Source organism: Nuphar pumila, chromosome 1 (assembly GCF_984573655.1).
Source record: "Nuphar pumila chromosome 1, dmNupPumi1.hap1.1, whole genome shotgun sequence".
Classification (NCBI taxonomy): domain Eukaryota; kingdom Viridiplantae; phylum Streptophyta; class Magnoliopsida; order Nymphaeales; family Nymphaeaceae; genus Nuphar; species Nuphar pumila.
The window spans coordinates 37,700,068-37,717,431 of NC_143249.1; the positions used below are offsets into that span (position 1 = coordinate 37,700,068).

The following is a 17,364-nucleotide window of genomic DNA, read 5'->3' on the forward strand; positions in this document are numbered from 1 at the left end:
ACCAATTTGATATGACCCGATTCATTACAATAGTAACAAATAACACCATTTTTAAAGCCATTATTTTTGGCAAAGTGGGGAGGCATATAGGGATTAACATTGGATCCCGACCTAGTAACGGCCAAGATCTCATCATTTTTATGAGTCATACCAAGACGTGTTTCCTCTTGGCATACTTCGGCAAAAGCATCTTCAATAGGTAAGGTCTTGCTTCTATAAAGAAGGGATGCCCTTACTTGCTCAAATTTCGGTCTAAGACCGTGAAGAAATTGAAAGAAATGTTCCTTTTCAATTTATTCTCTTCTTAATTCAATATCTTCTGGATCCACCCACTTGGGCTCAAGAAGAACAAGTTTATCCCAAAGGGGAGACAAAGCACTAAAATAATCTCGGATACTCGTATCTCCTTGTTTAGTAGATCTAATCTTTTCTTGAGAAAAAAATTATCGATCTAGATCTTTTTGGGTATACATACCTTTAAGAAAGAACCAAGATTCATTGGCTCTTCTAAATTTAGCAATGTTGGCACAAATCTTTATGTCAACATTGTTCATGAACCACGCCAAAAGACTTGGTTACTTTCCCAATCTTCTACCTTAGTTTGATGCTCATTGATTGCTTTAATGTGATCATCACCATCAAGAGCCTTTTCAACACCACCTTCGATCTTGGTGAGCTTCAATGTCGGTTCAAGAGTGGTACCCATCACGAAGCCCCATAGTTTCTTTTCACGAAGGTGATTCTCCATCGTCGATGCCCACATTAAATAATTTGATCCGTTGAGCTTGAAGGAGAGCTCTACTCTTGTGTCATGCTCCATGATGACGAAAAAAGGTAGAGATGAGAAAGAACTTACAAGAAATTTTAAAAAAAATCCAAGATTACAAATAACCCAATTGGCTTTGATACCATGTAATGAAGAATGCGAAAATACAAATTATAAGAGAACTCTTAAAAGAGTTTAACAAAGAGCCAAGAGGAACAAGCACATAATGTGCACAATACACAAACCCACTAAGGGGCAAATGCCAAAAGGCAAAGAAAATTATTATTGATGAGTGAAAAAGAGAGAACAAAAGCTACTTTACATGAGGGAGAGCCCCTCAATTTATAGAAGAAAAGGAGCACTTGAGAGGGGGCCATTGGGGCTCCCATTATAGTCGTTGGGGAGCCCCAACGACTATAAGGGTGGGGCTCCCAATGGTCCCAATACATTGAAAATCCAAAAAGAAAAGAAAAAAAATATAAAAAAATAAGAAAAGAAAAACCTAAGAAAAATAAAATATACAGCAAAATTACCAAAATATCGCTATTAGGTATTTTGATATAAATACATAAAGAAGAATATATATATATATATATATTTTAACACCATATTCCTTTAAACCTTAATTATTCACTTCTCAACCAGATTCTGGACTTTATCATAGTGAGAAATAGTGGGTGCATCAAGGCAAAAGTAGTATGACCTTGACTTGCTGGAGAGACTGCAGTGCCCAATATGGGATGACAATTCAAAGTGAAGCACACTGATAGAACCACTATCATTAGATTTATAGAGTCCATCATTGGGATGTGTAATCATATATGTTTAATATAGCTGAAAATAACCCTCTTGGATTAGAATTTTTTGCAACCTTTGATAAATTAGTTATTCTTCAGTTATGATGCTTCTGAGTTAATAAAAAAGCATTCTTCTGAGGAAAGGAAAATAAAAAAGAATTAACGTCTCATTTTCCTATGTTTTGTGAATTTCCCATCTTCACAACATTCTCTGTACTGCAAAATTGCATTCTTTTCCAGTGCTGTTTGAATCTACTCTAATTAATCAACTATGAGGTCCAAGACAGTTATTGTTGTTATTTGTTCGTCAAATAACACACATTAGATATAAATGATAGAATACACTTAAAGGTACACATTTAAAAATATCAATCTGCACATGGACCTAATGCATCATCATTTTAAGGCAGCTATGACATATGGTAATGATAAAACAAGGAAACTTTTCCAAACGGTTATGATACAAGCAGTGCAGCTAGCATGACAAAGTTCATTAAAAGAAAGGATGACTGATATTTTACTTCATTATAGATTTGCACTCCATAGCCAAAGCATCTGCTTTAGAGGAATTGTGCATCCAAATGTCATCTTCAACTACATCTTGTGCATATGTTGCATCTCATCAGTCAAGCATAATTGGTAGAAGAAGATTGTGCATACAACATTTACTCTTATACAAAAATTGTAACTAATATGAGAAAGCCCATTATATCAAGGGATGAAATTTTTTTCTTCAACTAAATAATTGAAACCTACAACCACCAAAGCATATGCTTCAAGCAAACAAGCTACAGAGTACAATCATAAGCTTTAAACTGTTTAATGTGACTCAATACAAACAGCAAGCAACTTACAGGTTTGGCAACACTGAAAGTTGGTAAAATGTGTTTTGACGTCATCGGATCTGGATTGGATCTAGATCCGTGCATCTTATTATTCTTAGAGTGTTTTCTATAATGTAATGGCATTTCTGTTATTTGGTTGTATTTTAAACCCTTTGTAATATATGTTACATAATAAAGCATTAGGGCTAGCCATCTCTTTAGTAGCTGCCGTTTTTTAGCATCTCTCTCTCTCTCTCTCTCTCTCTCTCTCTCTCTAACTGTGGTGATTTCTTTCGTGGTATCAAAGCATGGTATCAAAGCAGGACTTCGGTTTTGTTCCAAAAGGTATGCCCCTTTAGATCAAATATTGTTTTCTTCTGGTCAAAATCCTCTTTTCTTTTCCTTTCTCTTCTAATTTGTCTTCTTTCTCCTCTTTTTCTTTACTGTCAGTCTTTCTTTACTGACAGCAGATTATTCCTTGTTTTATTCATCCAATATTGCGGATTTATATTTGACGTCAATTAAAAAAAAGGTGTATTTGACATCAAAATAGAGGTTGTTGTTTTCGAATATCCTAATCCAAACTCTTGTTCCAATATTCCTAATCTAAAATAAGGGGAGGGAAAAGTTTCTGTTCTCGCTACTTTTCAAGATTTCATTTTTCTGGAATCTTGTTTTATTATTGTTGAAACTATCAGCCATTGGTTCTATTTTAGAGAGACAAGAGAGAGGAGAGATCCTTTCACTAACCCTAATCAGCTATTTAAATAGGTGATTAGTAAAATGTAAATTTACAAGTAGGCATACGTAATTGTGCTAAATTACATATGACCACCCCAGATTTATGAATATTGCTTTTAACACTCCCCCTCAAGCTGAAGCATATATATATCCATCATGCTTAGTTTGCTGCAACATCTTGAAAAGCATGCACTTGCGATAGGCTTGGTGAAGACGTCTGCAACTTGGTCTTCAGAAGTCACATGACTAGTAGAAATATGCCCCGCCTGCACTAAGTCACGTATATAGTGGCAATCAACTTCAATGTGTTTCGTTCTCTCATGAAAAACTGGATTGTTAGCTATATAGGTGGCTGCTCTATTATCACACATCATCAACATTGGGGATGGAATCATCACCTGCAGATCTTTTAGTATGGACCTAACCCGCATCATTTCAGCAGTTGTTTGAGCCATAACTCTATATTCTGATTCAGCACTCGAACGAGCTACCACAGTTTGTTTTTTACTTCTCCAAGTAATTAAGTTTCCTCCTACAAACACGCAGAACCCTATGGTGGACTTTCTATCATCGATGGCCCCTGCATAGTCTGCATCTGACTATGCAATTATATCAAGGTTGGAGCATTGTTTATATAGCAATTCATTTCCAGAAAAGAATTTCAATACCTGAGAATCATCATAGCTGTCCGCCAATGCACTCGGGTTGGTTTGTCTATGATTGGCTTATCTTGTTCACGGCTAAGGAGATATCTGACCTTGTTACAGTAACATATAAAAGTTTACCAACCAAGGATCTAAAACTTCTACTGTCAATTGGTTCTGCTTTTTCATCATACATATGCAGTTTAGGATCCATTGGTATGTTGGCTGGCTTGACACCTAACATCCTTGTTTCCTGCAGTAGGTCAAGTACATACTTTCTCTATGATAGAACTAACCAGTGTTGTGAAAAGCGTTGAGGTGTAGCGAGGCGCTCCACCAAAATCTGAGGCGAGGCGTAAGCCTCGAGGCGCAAAGCGTAAGCCTAAAAAAAAATTTATTAAAACTTAAAACAAACTATAAAAATTATCTAAAATTATAAATAAATAAGAAATGCTTTATTGATGAAGCAACTGTGAAGAATCCTTGCAAACAATCAAGTTTTAAAATAACTTGATACTTCAAATACTCAATACACAAAATAAATGCACAATGTTTATAAGCTTTACACCACAAAATAAGTGCAATAAATGCACAGTGTTTATAAGCTTTACACCAAAGAAAGTGCAATAAATGCACAGTGTTTATAAGCTTAAGGAGACAACTCCTTACTCTAATACATAGATACAATGGGCTCACATAGCCCTTATTTATAAGCAAACTTAAGAGACGTTGGGCTATTCCCAACAGCTCTTATTAGAGACGTTGGGAATCAGCCCAACATCTATATTTTTAAAATTGTGTACACAGTCAATGGCATTGTACACAGTCAGCCACTGACTGTGTACAAAAACATTATATAAAAAAAACAAAAATAAGAAATGAAAAAAATACAAAAATAAAAAAATAAAAAGGAGGAATTACAATCATATTCAAAAACATGAATATGCGTAAAATGTAGAAATGACTAAAATACCCCTACAGCCAATACAATAAAGAAATATATATTTTATATATACAAGTAGATGAATACATATACATATATGAAATATATATATATGTATATGTATCTTTTTTTATATATAAAAAATATATATAGAAAATACATTGTCTTATAAATTACAATTTAACATCCCCCCTCAAACTTAAGGCAAGATGACCGAAAGTTTGCCAAGGAGGAAATTGAACCGCGGAGCACACAAAGTTTTGGTGAAGAAATCTGTCAACCGATATTCTGAAGTTACATATGGAAAATCTATAACTCCTTTCAGATACGCTTCCCAAACATAGTGACAGTCCATCTCAATGTGTTTAGTCCGCTCATGAAAAGTATGATTTTTGGCAATGTATATTGCACTCTTGTTATCACAGCATAGCTTGGTGGGCCCTTCTATTGAGATCTTCATGTCTTCTAATAGCTGATGAATCCATACAATTTCCATGGTAGTAGTCGTCATGACACGATATTCAGCTTATGTTGAGGATAGAGACACTTTTTTTTGCTTCTTACATCTCCATCAAATCAGCGAGTCTCCTAAAAACACACAAAAACCAGTGGTGGAGTGACGGTTATTTGAGTCACCTCCCAGTCGGAGTCAGTATAAGCAATTAATTTTAATTCAGAAGAAGAGGATAAGAATACTTCCTTGTTTAGTGTGCCTTTTATGTATCTCACAATCCGCAAGATGGCACTCATGTGAACTGATGTTGGTGCATGTTAGAACTGACTTGCAGTATGAACTACATGAGAGATATCTGGTATAGTAATACTCAGATACATCAAAGATCCCACAAGCTGTCTGTAAGGGGTGAGATCGGAGAGAGGAATACTATCATCAATCTTCATTTTGGCTCCTACTATAGCAGGAGTTTCACAAACCTTATCATCTATAATACCTCACCGGTCAATAATCTCATAGGCAAGCTTAGTTTGAAATAAAAAATACCCTCTATGAGAGTAAGCTACTTCAATACCCAAAAAATAAGTTAGAAATCCTAAATCAGACATTTCAAATCTATCCTTCAAAATTTATTTTATGTTTTTAACCCCTTTAGAATCACTTCCAGTTATAAGCATATCATCCACATATAAGAGCAGAATGATAATCCATGCATTTGTTTTTCTAACAAATAAGGCAGTGTCAGTGAAACAGGAAGAAAAATCATTTTCTAACATTACGGAGTTAAATCTATCATACCAAGCCTTAGGGGCTTGTTTTAAACCATAAATTGTTTTTCGAAGACGAAGCACTTTCCCTTTGAGAGTCTTCATTCCTGGTGGAGCATCCATATATACCTATGTTAAAATGTATCATTCAATCTTTGTAATCTTATATATATTTTATATATATAAAGGATGATACATATACATATATGGTATATATGCATATGTATCTTCCTAATTATATATGTAAAATATATATTTCTCTATTATTAGGCATAAGGGTAGTTTAGTCATTTTCCCTTTTTACGCATATTTCATTTGGAATATGTTTGTAATTTAATTTTTATTTTTATTTTTTTATTTTATTCATTCTTGTGGTTTGCGCCACCTAGGGAGGCTCCCCAAAGAGTCGTTGGGGAACCCCCAACGGTCACAAATGTGACCGTTGGGGGCTCCCAACGACTCCTTTGGGAGCCCCCTATGTGGCTCCTCTCTTGTTATAAATAGGGGTCTCCCCCTTGTAATTTATTCACTCCTTTGGAGGAGCCTTTGCTCCATGTAATGGGTGTTTCACCCTTCCTCTTTTCAATAATATCAACTTATGCCTTATAGGCATTTTTGCCCCTTTGTGGGTTTATGTGTTAGCACATTATGTGCTTGTGTTTTCCCCCTTAGTGGGTATATTCGCACTTCATGTGCATGTATATTGGTTCATTATTGAACCTAATATATTCAAAGTCGTTTCCTTACATGGTATCAGAGCAAGGTTGGGATCGAGTTGATCTTTGTTGCATTGGGAAGCGTGCTATTCAAGAAATTTTAAAGAAGAATGGTGAAGTTCTCGTTTCTCTCTTTTACTTCTTAAAATTATTTGATATCCATTATATTTCTTTAAGTATTATGCATTATGAAGAATTATATGTTTTTTCATATGTGTTTCTCTCTTTTGCTTCTTAAAAATGTTTGGTATGCATTATACTTCTTTAAGTATTGAGCATTATAAAGAATTAGATATGCTTTTGCATTTGTGTTCTTCATGTCATTATGAGTTTGAATTCTTAACAATTCCATTGAACTTTTTATATTATTCTCTTTCGTATGTTTTTTCTTGAAAAATAAGTTTTTTAAAGAAAGTTATGTTAGAAGTAAAATGTTTGTGAGAGATGTAGCATTGCTCACATACTCTCATCATAATTATTTCATATTAAAGTTATGTGTTTACCCTCTAAAATGTCCTATATGAGGTTTTTTCATAATAACATGTGTCTTTGAAAAATGATGTTTTATTTTCCTACCTAATGAGTTCTTTATCATACAAGCAATGTTTGATTAAGAAGGCATTTTTATCGGTTGAATTAAGTTTTAAAAATGATCTCATAAAATATGGTTATCCTCTTTTCATTCCTCAATTCAATTTCAAGAATATGTTTTATTATAAGATTTATGGTCTTCATTAATGTTGCATACTTATTACATATGTTTTAAATATTTCATGTTGTGTTTATTTTAAAACATATTCATGCCATTGGTTATAATCTATTAAGTCATATAATATTATGAATTTATGTCATAATGCCATCCTAGTATTCTCTTTGGGGATTTTTTCCACTTTAATAAAGTTTTCCCTCTTCCTTTCGTATGTATCCTCATTTGAGAATTTTGTTTGTTGGATCTCTCCTTGAGAGGCCTTTTTATCCTTGTGAATCTTCTTATGAGTATATACTCTTTGAGAAGATTTCATGATTGTTATAAGCTTCTTTTTAATATTGGTTTTTTATTTTTTTAATATTACCATCTTTGTGAAAGCTTGAGAGTCTCAAGCATTTGCTCCTTTTTATACATGCATTATTGCATGTTTGTTATTATTATGCTTTTTGCGTATTTTGTTCAAGTGTTGTGAGAGTGTCTTCGTACACTTCTTTTATAAAGTATTCATGCTTGTATGCGTATTGTCTATTCATAGACATTTTCACATGGTACTCTTTTTTCAATAAAGAGATGATATATATTGCCTTCCTTAGGGCTTGTTTTGTCCTTAGTGGACTTGTGAGATTGTTCCTTTTATCATTATAAGTGGTTCCGCAATTTCTTGTTACATGTTGTCCTAAATTTGCTCATTTAAGATTATTGTCATTCTACATCTTGGTATGCATATAATTGCAATTTATAGAGGCTTGATTTGATTCTTGGATTATTCCAAATTCATCCTCACAACATGACATTGCTTAAATATTTCATGTTGTGTTTATTGAGTCTTTTGATAATGATCATGATTGAACATAATTTCGTATTTATGCAAAATTATTATAAGGCATATTATTGTGATTAATTATGTTGGACCTTTGAATCGGCCCTCTTTGTAAAATCACATATTTGGAAAATGATTTCCCTATGTGTTCATTGCCTTTTTATGACATTTGTTTTTATCCATCATAAGTTATATGATGCATCAATCTTTTTTTGTATGGCCTTATTGTTATATTAAAGATAATTGTTGAGGTGAGTTAAGGACACCTTGTGTTATGTCATTTTAGATTGTCCAATTACCATATTAAAGATGGTTGTTGAGGTGAGTTATGGGTACCTTGGGACTCTAGAATGATTTGTTATATGATCTCTAATTATGAGTGTGTCACTCGTTTTCTTTTGGCCATTGATCTTATGGATGCTCTTATTTATATATAAATGTGATGGATATATGGTGTCTTGGAACCTTAAATGTTTTAAAGTATATTTAATTCAAGGATGTTGGGGATTATTGCCCAACCTTTTATTGCTTATGAATCTTATGAGTGCATTTGCACATTTGTGATTTCGTGTTTTGTGCTTTTGTGCAACAAGTGTTCTAAGTGTTCTTGTTGTACGTATATGCACATATTTATTTTCAAAATATCGTACAAGGTTTTATATATATGTTTGTCATTACAAGTTTTATTGCCTCAAAAGTTTTCTCCTTTTATAACTCTTATCTAAGTGTCATCATATGTAGACAAGAATTTTATTACACTTTTGTGTGTTGGTAGCCCTTTGTTGGCTTTGTTTTTCTTGGTCTAGTAGCTGAACACACTTGTCTTGAGTGTTATTATATGTAGACAAGGCACGTTGATTCACACCATGGTGTGTGATCTTTAGTCCATGTTGGCATTTGTGTCCTTATTCTAGTCGCTGAGATGTATGCCCATGGTTGGCTTCTTTCACTCAATTCAAGTGTCATTTTATGTAGACAATAGATATATTGTGTTTTTAGCCCATGGTTGGCTTGATACTCTTGTTGTAGTAGCTGAACATACTTGGTCTTGAGTGTATTTTTACGTAGACAAAAGATGCTTTTGGTCCATGTTGGCATGTATTCTCTTGTTCTTATCATTGATGCACTCATTTCAAGTATTATTACATGTAGACAAGAGGTTCTTTTGCACACATTTGTGTGTGTCATTTGGCCTTTAATGACATTATATTTATATTCTTGATCTAGTAGCTTATACACTTGATTTATGGGTTTTGGAGGACTAATGAGATAGTTGCTTGTAGTGGATGAACTATTGTTGAAAGTTATGAAATTACATTCATTTTTTGTTTTCTTTTAGATACAAGTGAATCATATCTTTGATAAGCATATTTTAAAATCAAATCAATATTTTAGCATTTAATCTATATATTAAGTGCTTATGGTTTTTTGGCCACTTTTTGATATGCAAAAAGAGTTTTTTATCATTTGAGTGAGATTTTTCTAAAAGTGTGAGGTTCTCTACTCAAATTACACTCATTATTTTGCCTCTTAAATGGATTTAAAATCTTTTTGAAATATTGTGCTTCATACACTCTTTTTATGCTCTTGAAGCATTTCCCTCTTGAAATCGCTTTCAAAGGAATTGCTAAAATCAATAACCCTTGTCTTTCTATATGTTTGGAGCATGTTCATTAATGTTTTTTTTAAGTTTTGATTCATTTCATGATAGTATATGCATATGCTCATTTTGGCCTTTTAGGCCTCCATTCAATAAAGTTTATATAACTTATGCCTCTTCGTAGGCTTCTTGTGGTGTCCCTTAGTGGACCATTGTGTTATTCCTCATTATGAGGTTAGGTTTGTCCAATATTGGACCTCATGAATGCATTATGTACTCTTTAAACATGGTATATGATTATGAAAATTGGTTTTCTAAAATCATCTTGCATACATAAGTAATTATCTTGTTCTATCAAAATCTTGTATGCATAGAATATCTTTTTGCACCATTACTTTTGGATGAATTATATAATATGATTTTTTGGTTAATTCATCTTATTTGGAATATTTCACTTGATTTAAGTACAAAGATATCTTTTACTTCGACTTCTTCTTGATTTGTTCCACAGGATCTTGAAGATGAGAGGAAAAGAAGTACCCTGGATAGATCATGAAAGGTGCTCATCGTTAAAGACTTTGGAGGAAGACATTTGCAAATTTCAATGGCATTCGAACTGAAGGCTCTTGAAGCCTTGAGATTCTTCCTCTTGCATTCTTCAATCTTTTTGTTCCCTCACGCAAAGTTTGAGGGGGGTGTTAAAATGTATCATTCAATCTTTGTAATCTTATATATATTTTATATATATAAAGGATGATACATATACATATATGCATATGTATCTTCCTAATTATATATATATAAAATATATATTTCTCTATTATTAGGCATAAGGGTAGTTTAGTCATTTTCCCTTTTTACGATGGAATATGTTTTAATTTTATTTTTATTTTTATTTTTTTATTCATTCTTGTGGTTTGCGCCACCTAGGGAGGCTCCCCAAAGAGTCGTTGGGGAGCCCCCAACGGTCACAAATGTGACCGTTGGGGGCTCCCAACGACTCCTTTGGGAGCCCCCTATGTGGCTCCTCTCTTGTTATAAATAGGGGTCTCCCCCTTGTAATTTAATAACTCCTTTGGAGGAGCCTTTGCTCCATGTAATGGGTGCTTCACCCTTCCTCTTTTCAATAATATCAACTTATGCCTTATAGGCATTTTTGCCCCTTTGTGGGTTTATGTGTTAGCACATTATGTGCTTGTGTTTTCCATTCCTACTTTCATACCATATCCCCTATATACTAGCCATATTGGAAAACATCATAAAATGGCAGTGTCCATATATATATATATATATATATATATATATATATATATATATATATATATAATCACTAGAATATGAGAACCAAAATATGAGAACTGGAAATATGGGCATTTCCAACACTTTTTTTGCAAATCTATCCGTGTGGATGAGATTGGCATGATGAATTTGCTAGGAATAAACCATTGGATCGTGTATTTTCGATGAAAAAACATGATTTTTGAATGCTTGAATATTTATGAAGAACATGAGCCATTGATTTTAAAGCCTTAAAACATCTCATTTATGCATCAAAATCAGATGATTCAAGAGCGTGTTCTTATAAAACCAAGCATGTAGATCACATCCGTATGGTTAGATTCAAGAGAAAAGAATAAAAATTTATAAAAATTGAGGTTCACACATTAGTCCTCATATTTCTAGTTCACATATTCTAGTGACTCATATATATATATATATATATATATATATATATATATATATATATATATATATATATATATATATATATATATATATATATATATATATATAGGGTGGTCCCGGAGCACCTACTCCCACCTAATAGATTTTCAAATTTCTTCAACTTTTTTTGTTGATCAGACCCTATAGAGATGATCAAAGAGCATTATTTAGTAGAAAACAAGTTTTGGATCATGTGACTATAGCATACATGTAGGTTTTTTAATACCTTTAAAAATCAACAGCTTACAATGTATCAAAATTACATTACTTAAAAAATCCTATTTTATGTCCAAAAAACATGATCTGAAGCATGATTCCTATCAAATAAACTATGTTGAATATATCTAGAAAGTCTGATTCAGAAGATGCAACCTACAACTATGATTTCTAGTATGTGGGAGTAGGAATTCCCAGATCACTGTAGCACCATAGCATTACTCTCTCTCTCTCTCTCTCTCTCTCTCTCTCTCTCTCTCTATATATATATATATATATATATATATATATATATAGAGAGAGAGAGAGAGAGAGAGAAAGAGAGAGAGAGAGCTTCAGATAAATTTCATGGTTTTTCTTTATCCATATTTTTTCAGATGTTTTCCTATCAATAATGATTTGCAACCCTGACATGATACACTGCAGAATATTGGGGGCTTGAAATCTCATAAAAGTTACCTACTCTTCTGCAACAAAGATAGAGAGGTGATTACAATCTTTAATTAATCGTTCGTCTCCAAGTCAGCATGCAACTGAAGATGGTAACCGTGACATCAGTACTTTCTATTAATGAAAAAATAGCATGTTACCTTGCACTTATGTGGCTGTATTTGCACACTATCATTGTGCATGATTCATGATAAATAAAGATAATCTGTTCATGGACTACCTCACTATTGTACCCTCTTGTTACCCCCTATAAATCACAAAGTGCATGACATGCATCTTTGACACAAGCATCCTCCACCAGACAAGTACTATTAACAACTTGAGTGTGAGTTCTTGTTCTCAGTGAATTCATGAAAATTGGCATTGCTATCAGTATATGGTGCACACAAACTGGAACACAAATAGATATACCAACAACAAAAAGTAGCAAAGTCAGAACCTTGTGAACAAGAATGGAGAGGACAACTTCAGGGTCCACACCATCATAAAGTTCATTGATGTTTCCAGCCAAACCATACTGCAATGTCCGTATTCTTAACATCTTCTTCAGAGAATGTCTACACCTACAAAAGATGTGAAACATCAAAATGAGCGGATGTCTATACCTAGAAAAGATGTGAAACATCAAAATGCCCTTTATAAGAGCTTCATATAATTAACTGAGCAAAATAACAGCAACAAAGAAAGGCTCGAAGAACTTGAGGAATAAAATTGTAATGAAGAAAAACTTAAAGGTCCAAAATCACATACAAGTCACTTTAAAACAGCAAGAGATGAGCTCAACAAAGATTCACATTAGACTAGATTATGTGAGTTACCCTCTTCAGGCCCAAACCAGTGTTAAAGTTAACAAGAGAAGAAAATCAAGATAATCAGGGCTGCACTACAATAAAATAAATAAAACAGGTGCACACACACATACACATGCATGCAAAAGGAGTGCAACCATGCAAATATCAAAGGTGTCACCATGCAAAAAAGAGGAAAAGGCAAGTTGTTGCGACAAATTAAAATTATTAAAAAATTTAATTTATTGCAATACTCTCACCTATCTAAGATTGACTCGCCAAATAGGTCGCCGCACCCGCGTCGACGTGACATGATGCGGATCTCACTGCATCCAGACTCATTTTGGTCAAAAAATAGACTCGATCAACTCTGATCAAGACCATTTCAGTCCTAGTTTTTAAAGGAAACAAAAAAGAGGGGTGTTTTAGGGCACAATCCTCCCCCCCCATCCCCCTCTCTCCCTCACTGCCTTCCTCTTCCTTGTGCTCCACCTCCTCTTGCTGCTCTGCTGTCACTCCAACTCTTTAGCTCCTCTCAGTAAGTCTCCCTCTTCTTCCTCCTCTTTCTCCTGCCTCCACTTTCCCTCATTGATGGAACCCAGGTGATGCAGCCCAAGATGACGAGCCCACGCCCTAGGCATGAGCACGCCTTCACATGGTTCGATTTGAGCGCCCAAGGCCATTAGGCCTTTCTTTCCAATTGAATTTTCATTTTTAATTTATGAATTTAGGTTGGATTTGTTGAATGAGAGGATCCAAGGCCCAACATGTGGAGACCCAAATCCATTTAGGGCAACTCTCACTATATAAACACTTTAAGAGAGAGACACATTTATGCTTAAATGATTGAGGTAATTTTTTATCAATTCTCTCTCTCTCTCTCTCTCTCTCTCTCTCTCTCTCTCTCTCTCTCTCTCTCTCTCTCGGGGACGTCCCTTGCCTTGGGCGCTCCCCATTGTTGGGCGTGAACCTCTCTCTCTCCCCTAGTTGCAGCACCCCTAGGGGATCCCAGTGGTGGTGTGTAGTTGGTAGTGTTCATCCAATGCAGTTGTAAGCCTCTGGAGTCTCCGCTCGACACGTAGGGCACTTTAGACCTTTTATATTTTCTTTTCTTTTCTTTTTATTTTTGTCCTTTTGATTTTAGCTAAGGGCATTATTGTCCTTAGCTCTAAGAGCCGTTGGGAGTGCTCCCAATGGCTCTTTGGGCCTTCTCTTGTCTATATAAAGGGGGTTAATCCCCTTCTTAAGCATTTTATAAATAAAATCTTGTTATTTTATTTGTGTTTAGGTTTTTGTGTTGATCGTATTGGTCCACAGGAGACCCTCTGTTTGTGTGCACTTATTGTAATCTTGTAAGCCCCTAAGTGTTAGTTGGGACCATGGCGTTGTCCCAACTAGTGGAGGCCCAACAACTGCTTCTCAAATGAATATCCTCTTCTATCACGGGTGTCGCGGTCTCGTCTTCTTCACCTCCAGGTAAGATTCATAAGCTCTTGGATTTTGGTGCATTCTTCCATGTAACCTCCAATAATTCTTTTCTTTTGGATTATGGTATTAATTCAAGTAAATCCAATGTTTTCACTGTTGATGGTTCCTCTCTTGATATAAAAGGAAATGAAAATTTCATAAATTCTTTAAACTTTTTTATTCCTGAAGTTAGAATTGTTTCAAAACTTAATTTGAATCTTCTTTCCGTTTCTCAAATAGTCGGCCATGGTTATAGTATCTCCTCATTGGATCAATGTTTGGTGCAAGATCTTCAGTCTGAGAAGCAAATTGGGGAAGGTCATAGAGAAATAAATCCCTATTACTTGGATTGATTGATTATTCCTAAAAACCTATTTTTTTACAATGTACAAAATTTAGATATACTTTTGTGGCATCAAAGGATAGGACATCTTAGCATATTTAAATTATCCAATGTACCTCATTTGAGAAAATTTTGCAATGAAAGTTTTTATTGCACTTATTGCATTCTTGGTAAGATGAAAGTTATTTCTTTTAAAGAGATGATATTTTTTTGCTTCCAAACCACTTGAATCAATATATTCAGATGTACGGGGTCCGGCTCCTGGTGTATCTAAAGGTGGTTATGTTTATTATGAGATTTTGTGGATAGTTTGGATTTATTTTCATAGGCACAAAAAATGAAGTGTTTGGAATTTTCAAAACTTTTCACAATTTAGTTAAAAGCCTATTTGACACCAATATAGCTATTTTTTGCTCCTCTATGTTGATGACGTGATCATTACTAGCGAAGTTAAACAGGGAGTTTGTTATATTAAAAGTATCTTTAAACAAAATTTTGAAATGATGGATCTAGGGTTTCTTCGCTTCTTTTTAGGGATTAAAGTAGCATATTCTATATGCGGTTATTTACTAATGCAAACAAAGTTTGCCTTTGAGATTATTGACAGGTCTAGAATCACGGATGAAAAAAGGACAGACATTCCTGAAGTAATTAATGCAAAGATGAAGATAAATAATGAAACACCTTTGGAAGACCCCACTCCCTATTGTTAGATGATTGGATTCTTCACCTATTTAATAATTACTCAACCAGACATTTTTCATGCAATGCATACAGCTAGTCAATTCCAGCACTCACCTACTACTGTACGCATGAGTGTTGTTATCTGAATTATTCAATATTTGCACATTTTTGTTTCTAAAGGACTGTTATTATCTTTCTCTCCACTCGAATCAATTGCATATACTGATTCTGATTAAAGAAGAGATCCTAATGATAGACACTCAACTACTGGTTTTTTTGTGTTTATAGGTGATTTGATGGTATCTTGAAAATGTAAGCAACAAAAAAATATCGTTGTCATCAACAACATAGTTTAAAAACTCGCCAGATTGACCCAGTGACTCGGCTCTGATCGCCTCGTTATCGGGTCATAAACCAGGTTTAACTCGACTGAGTCATAGGTGAGTCAGTTGAGTCATGCATATACATATATAATATATTTTATATATAATTACATATATTATATGAAATATAATATAAATATTATCTATATTATATATAAAAATATGATTATATATGTAAATATATTATAAAAAATATTATATAATGCATATTATATATAATATATTGGTAAAATACTATAAAATATAGATAATAATCATAATATATACATATATTTATATATTTTATATAAAATATAAAGTGAACATGACCCGACCGAGTCACTGAGTTGACCTGGCCGAATGACGAGTCACTCAAGGACGAACTGAGTGACGAGTCATCGGGTTTTAAAACCATGATCAACAGCAGCTAAATATCGCCATAGCTACCACGACATCTGAAATATTGTGGTTGAGAAGATTGTTGAAAGACATGAGGTATATTTGCAATCATCCTCAAAGTTATGTTGTGACAATAAAAGCGCTATCTACATAGCTGGAAATCACACATTTCATGAGAACCAAGCATATCGAGATGGATTGTCACTCTTTTGTGAAGAATATCTGAAGAAAACTATCATCGTGCCTTATGTAGCATTGAAATTTCAGTCGGCCGAGTTCTTTACGAAAGTGCTTCCTTCTCCCCAGTTTCATTTCTTACTTGACAAACTTTGGTGATCACACTGGAAGTTTGAGGGAGAGTGTTAAAGTTTTATATATATATATATGTATATATATATATATATATATATATATAAGTGTATATGTATAGCCATATATACCTATATAATGTGTATGTACATATATATACATACATATTTTATATTGTTGTAATAGGTGATACTCATTAGGGGTATTTTTGTTATTTCACTTTATGTAATAGGTCATGCCCATTAGGGTCACTTTAGAACTTTTATATTTTCTTTTCTTCGTTTCTTTATTTTTGTCCTTTTGATTCTAGCTAAGGGCATTATTGTTCTTAGCTCTAGGAGCTGTTGGGAGTGTGCCCAATCCCCAATGACACTTTGAGCCTTCTCTTGTCTATATAAAGGGGCTCAATCCCCTTCTTGTATAATGCTTTTATTAAGCATTTTATATATAAAATCTTGTTATTTTATTTGTCTTTTGCTTAGCCCATAAAAAGCTTTTGTGTTGATTGTATTGGTCCATAAGAGAGCTTGTGTTTGTGTCCACTTATTGTAATCTTGCAAGCCTAGGTGGCAACCTCTTGTGCACTACTTTATTTCATTACAGTAACACCCGAATTTTGATCTTGTATCCTTGCTAGACATGGACAAATTCACATCCTTGTATATATTGACACCAAACATTCTGTGCACCGCTTGTTTATTATATCTTAGGACTCTGCAAACAGCATCCATATGAAACTTTAAATCTGAATGTGTGAATCAGCTAACAAATATCATTTCTGATTAATTGAACCATTGTGAGGTAACTTGAATACATAAATAGCATCCAAATGAAACTTTA

The 17,364-nt window shown here is 33.9% G+C and overlaps 1 protein-coding gene across 3 annotated transcripts in view; it reads right to left on the bottom strand.

Annotated features, from left to right (window-relative positions):
- LOC149848723 (protein transport protein SEC23 D-like) overlaps nt 1-17,364 on the bottom strand; it is a 63,836-nt gene that overhangs the window by 20,330 nt on the left and 26,142 nt on the right. For all 3 annotated transcript variants that reach the window (XM_089997135.1, XM_089997132.1, XM_089997141.1), the window contains exon 11: nt 12,612-12,735. In XM_089997135.1, the coding sequence (XP_089853261.1) occupies nt 12,612-12,735 (124 nt within the window). The remainder of the gene's footprint in view (nt 1-12,611; nt 12,736-17,364) is intronic.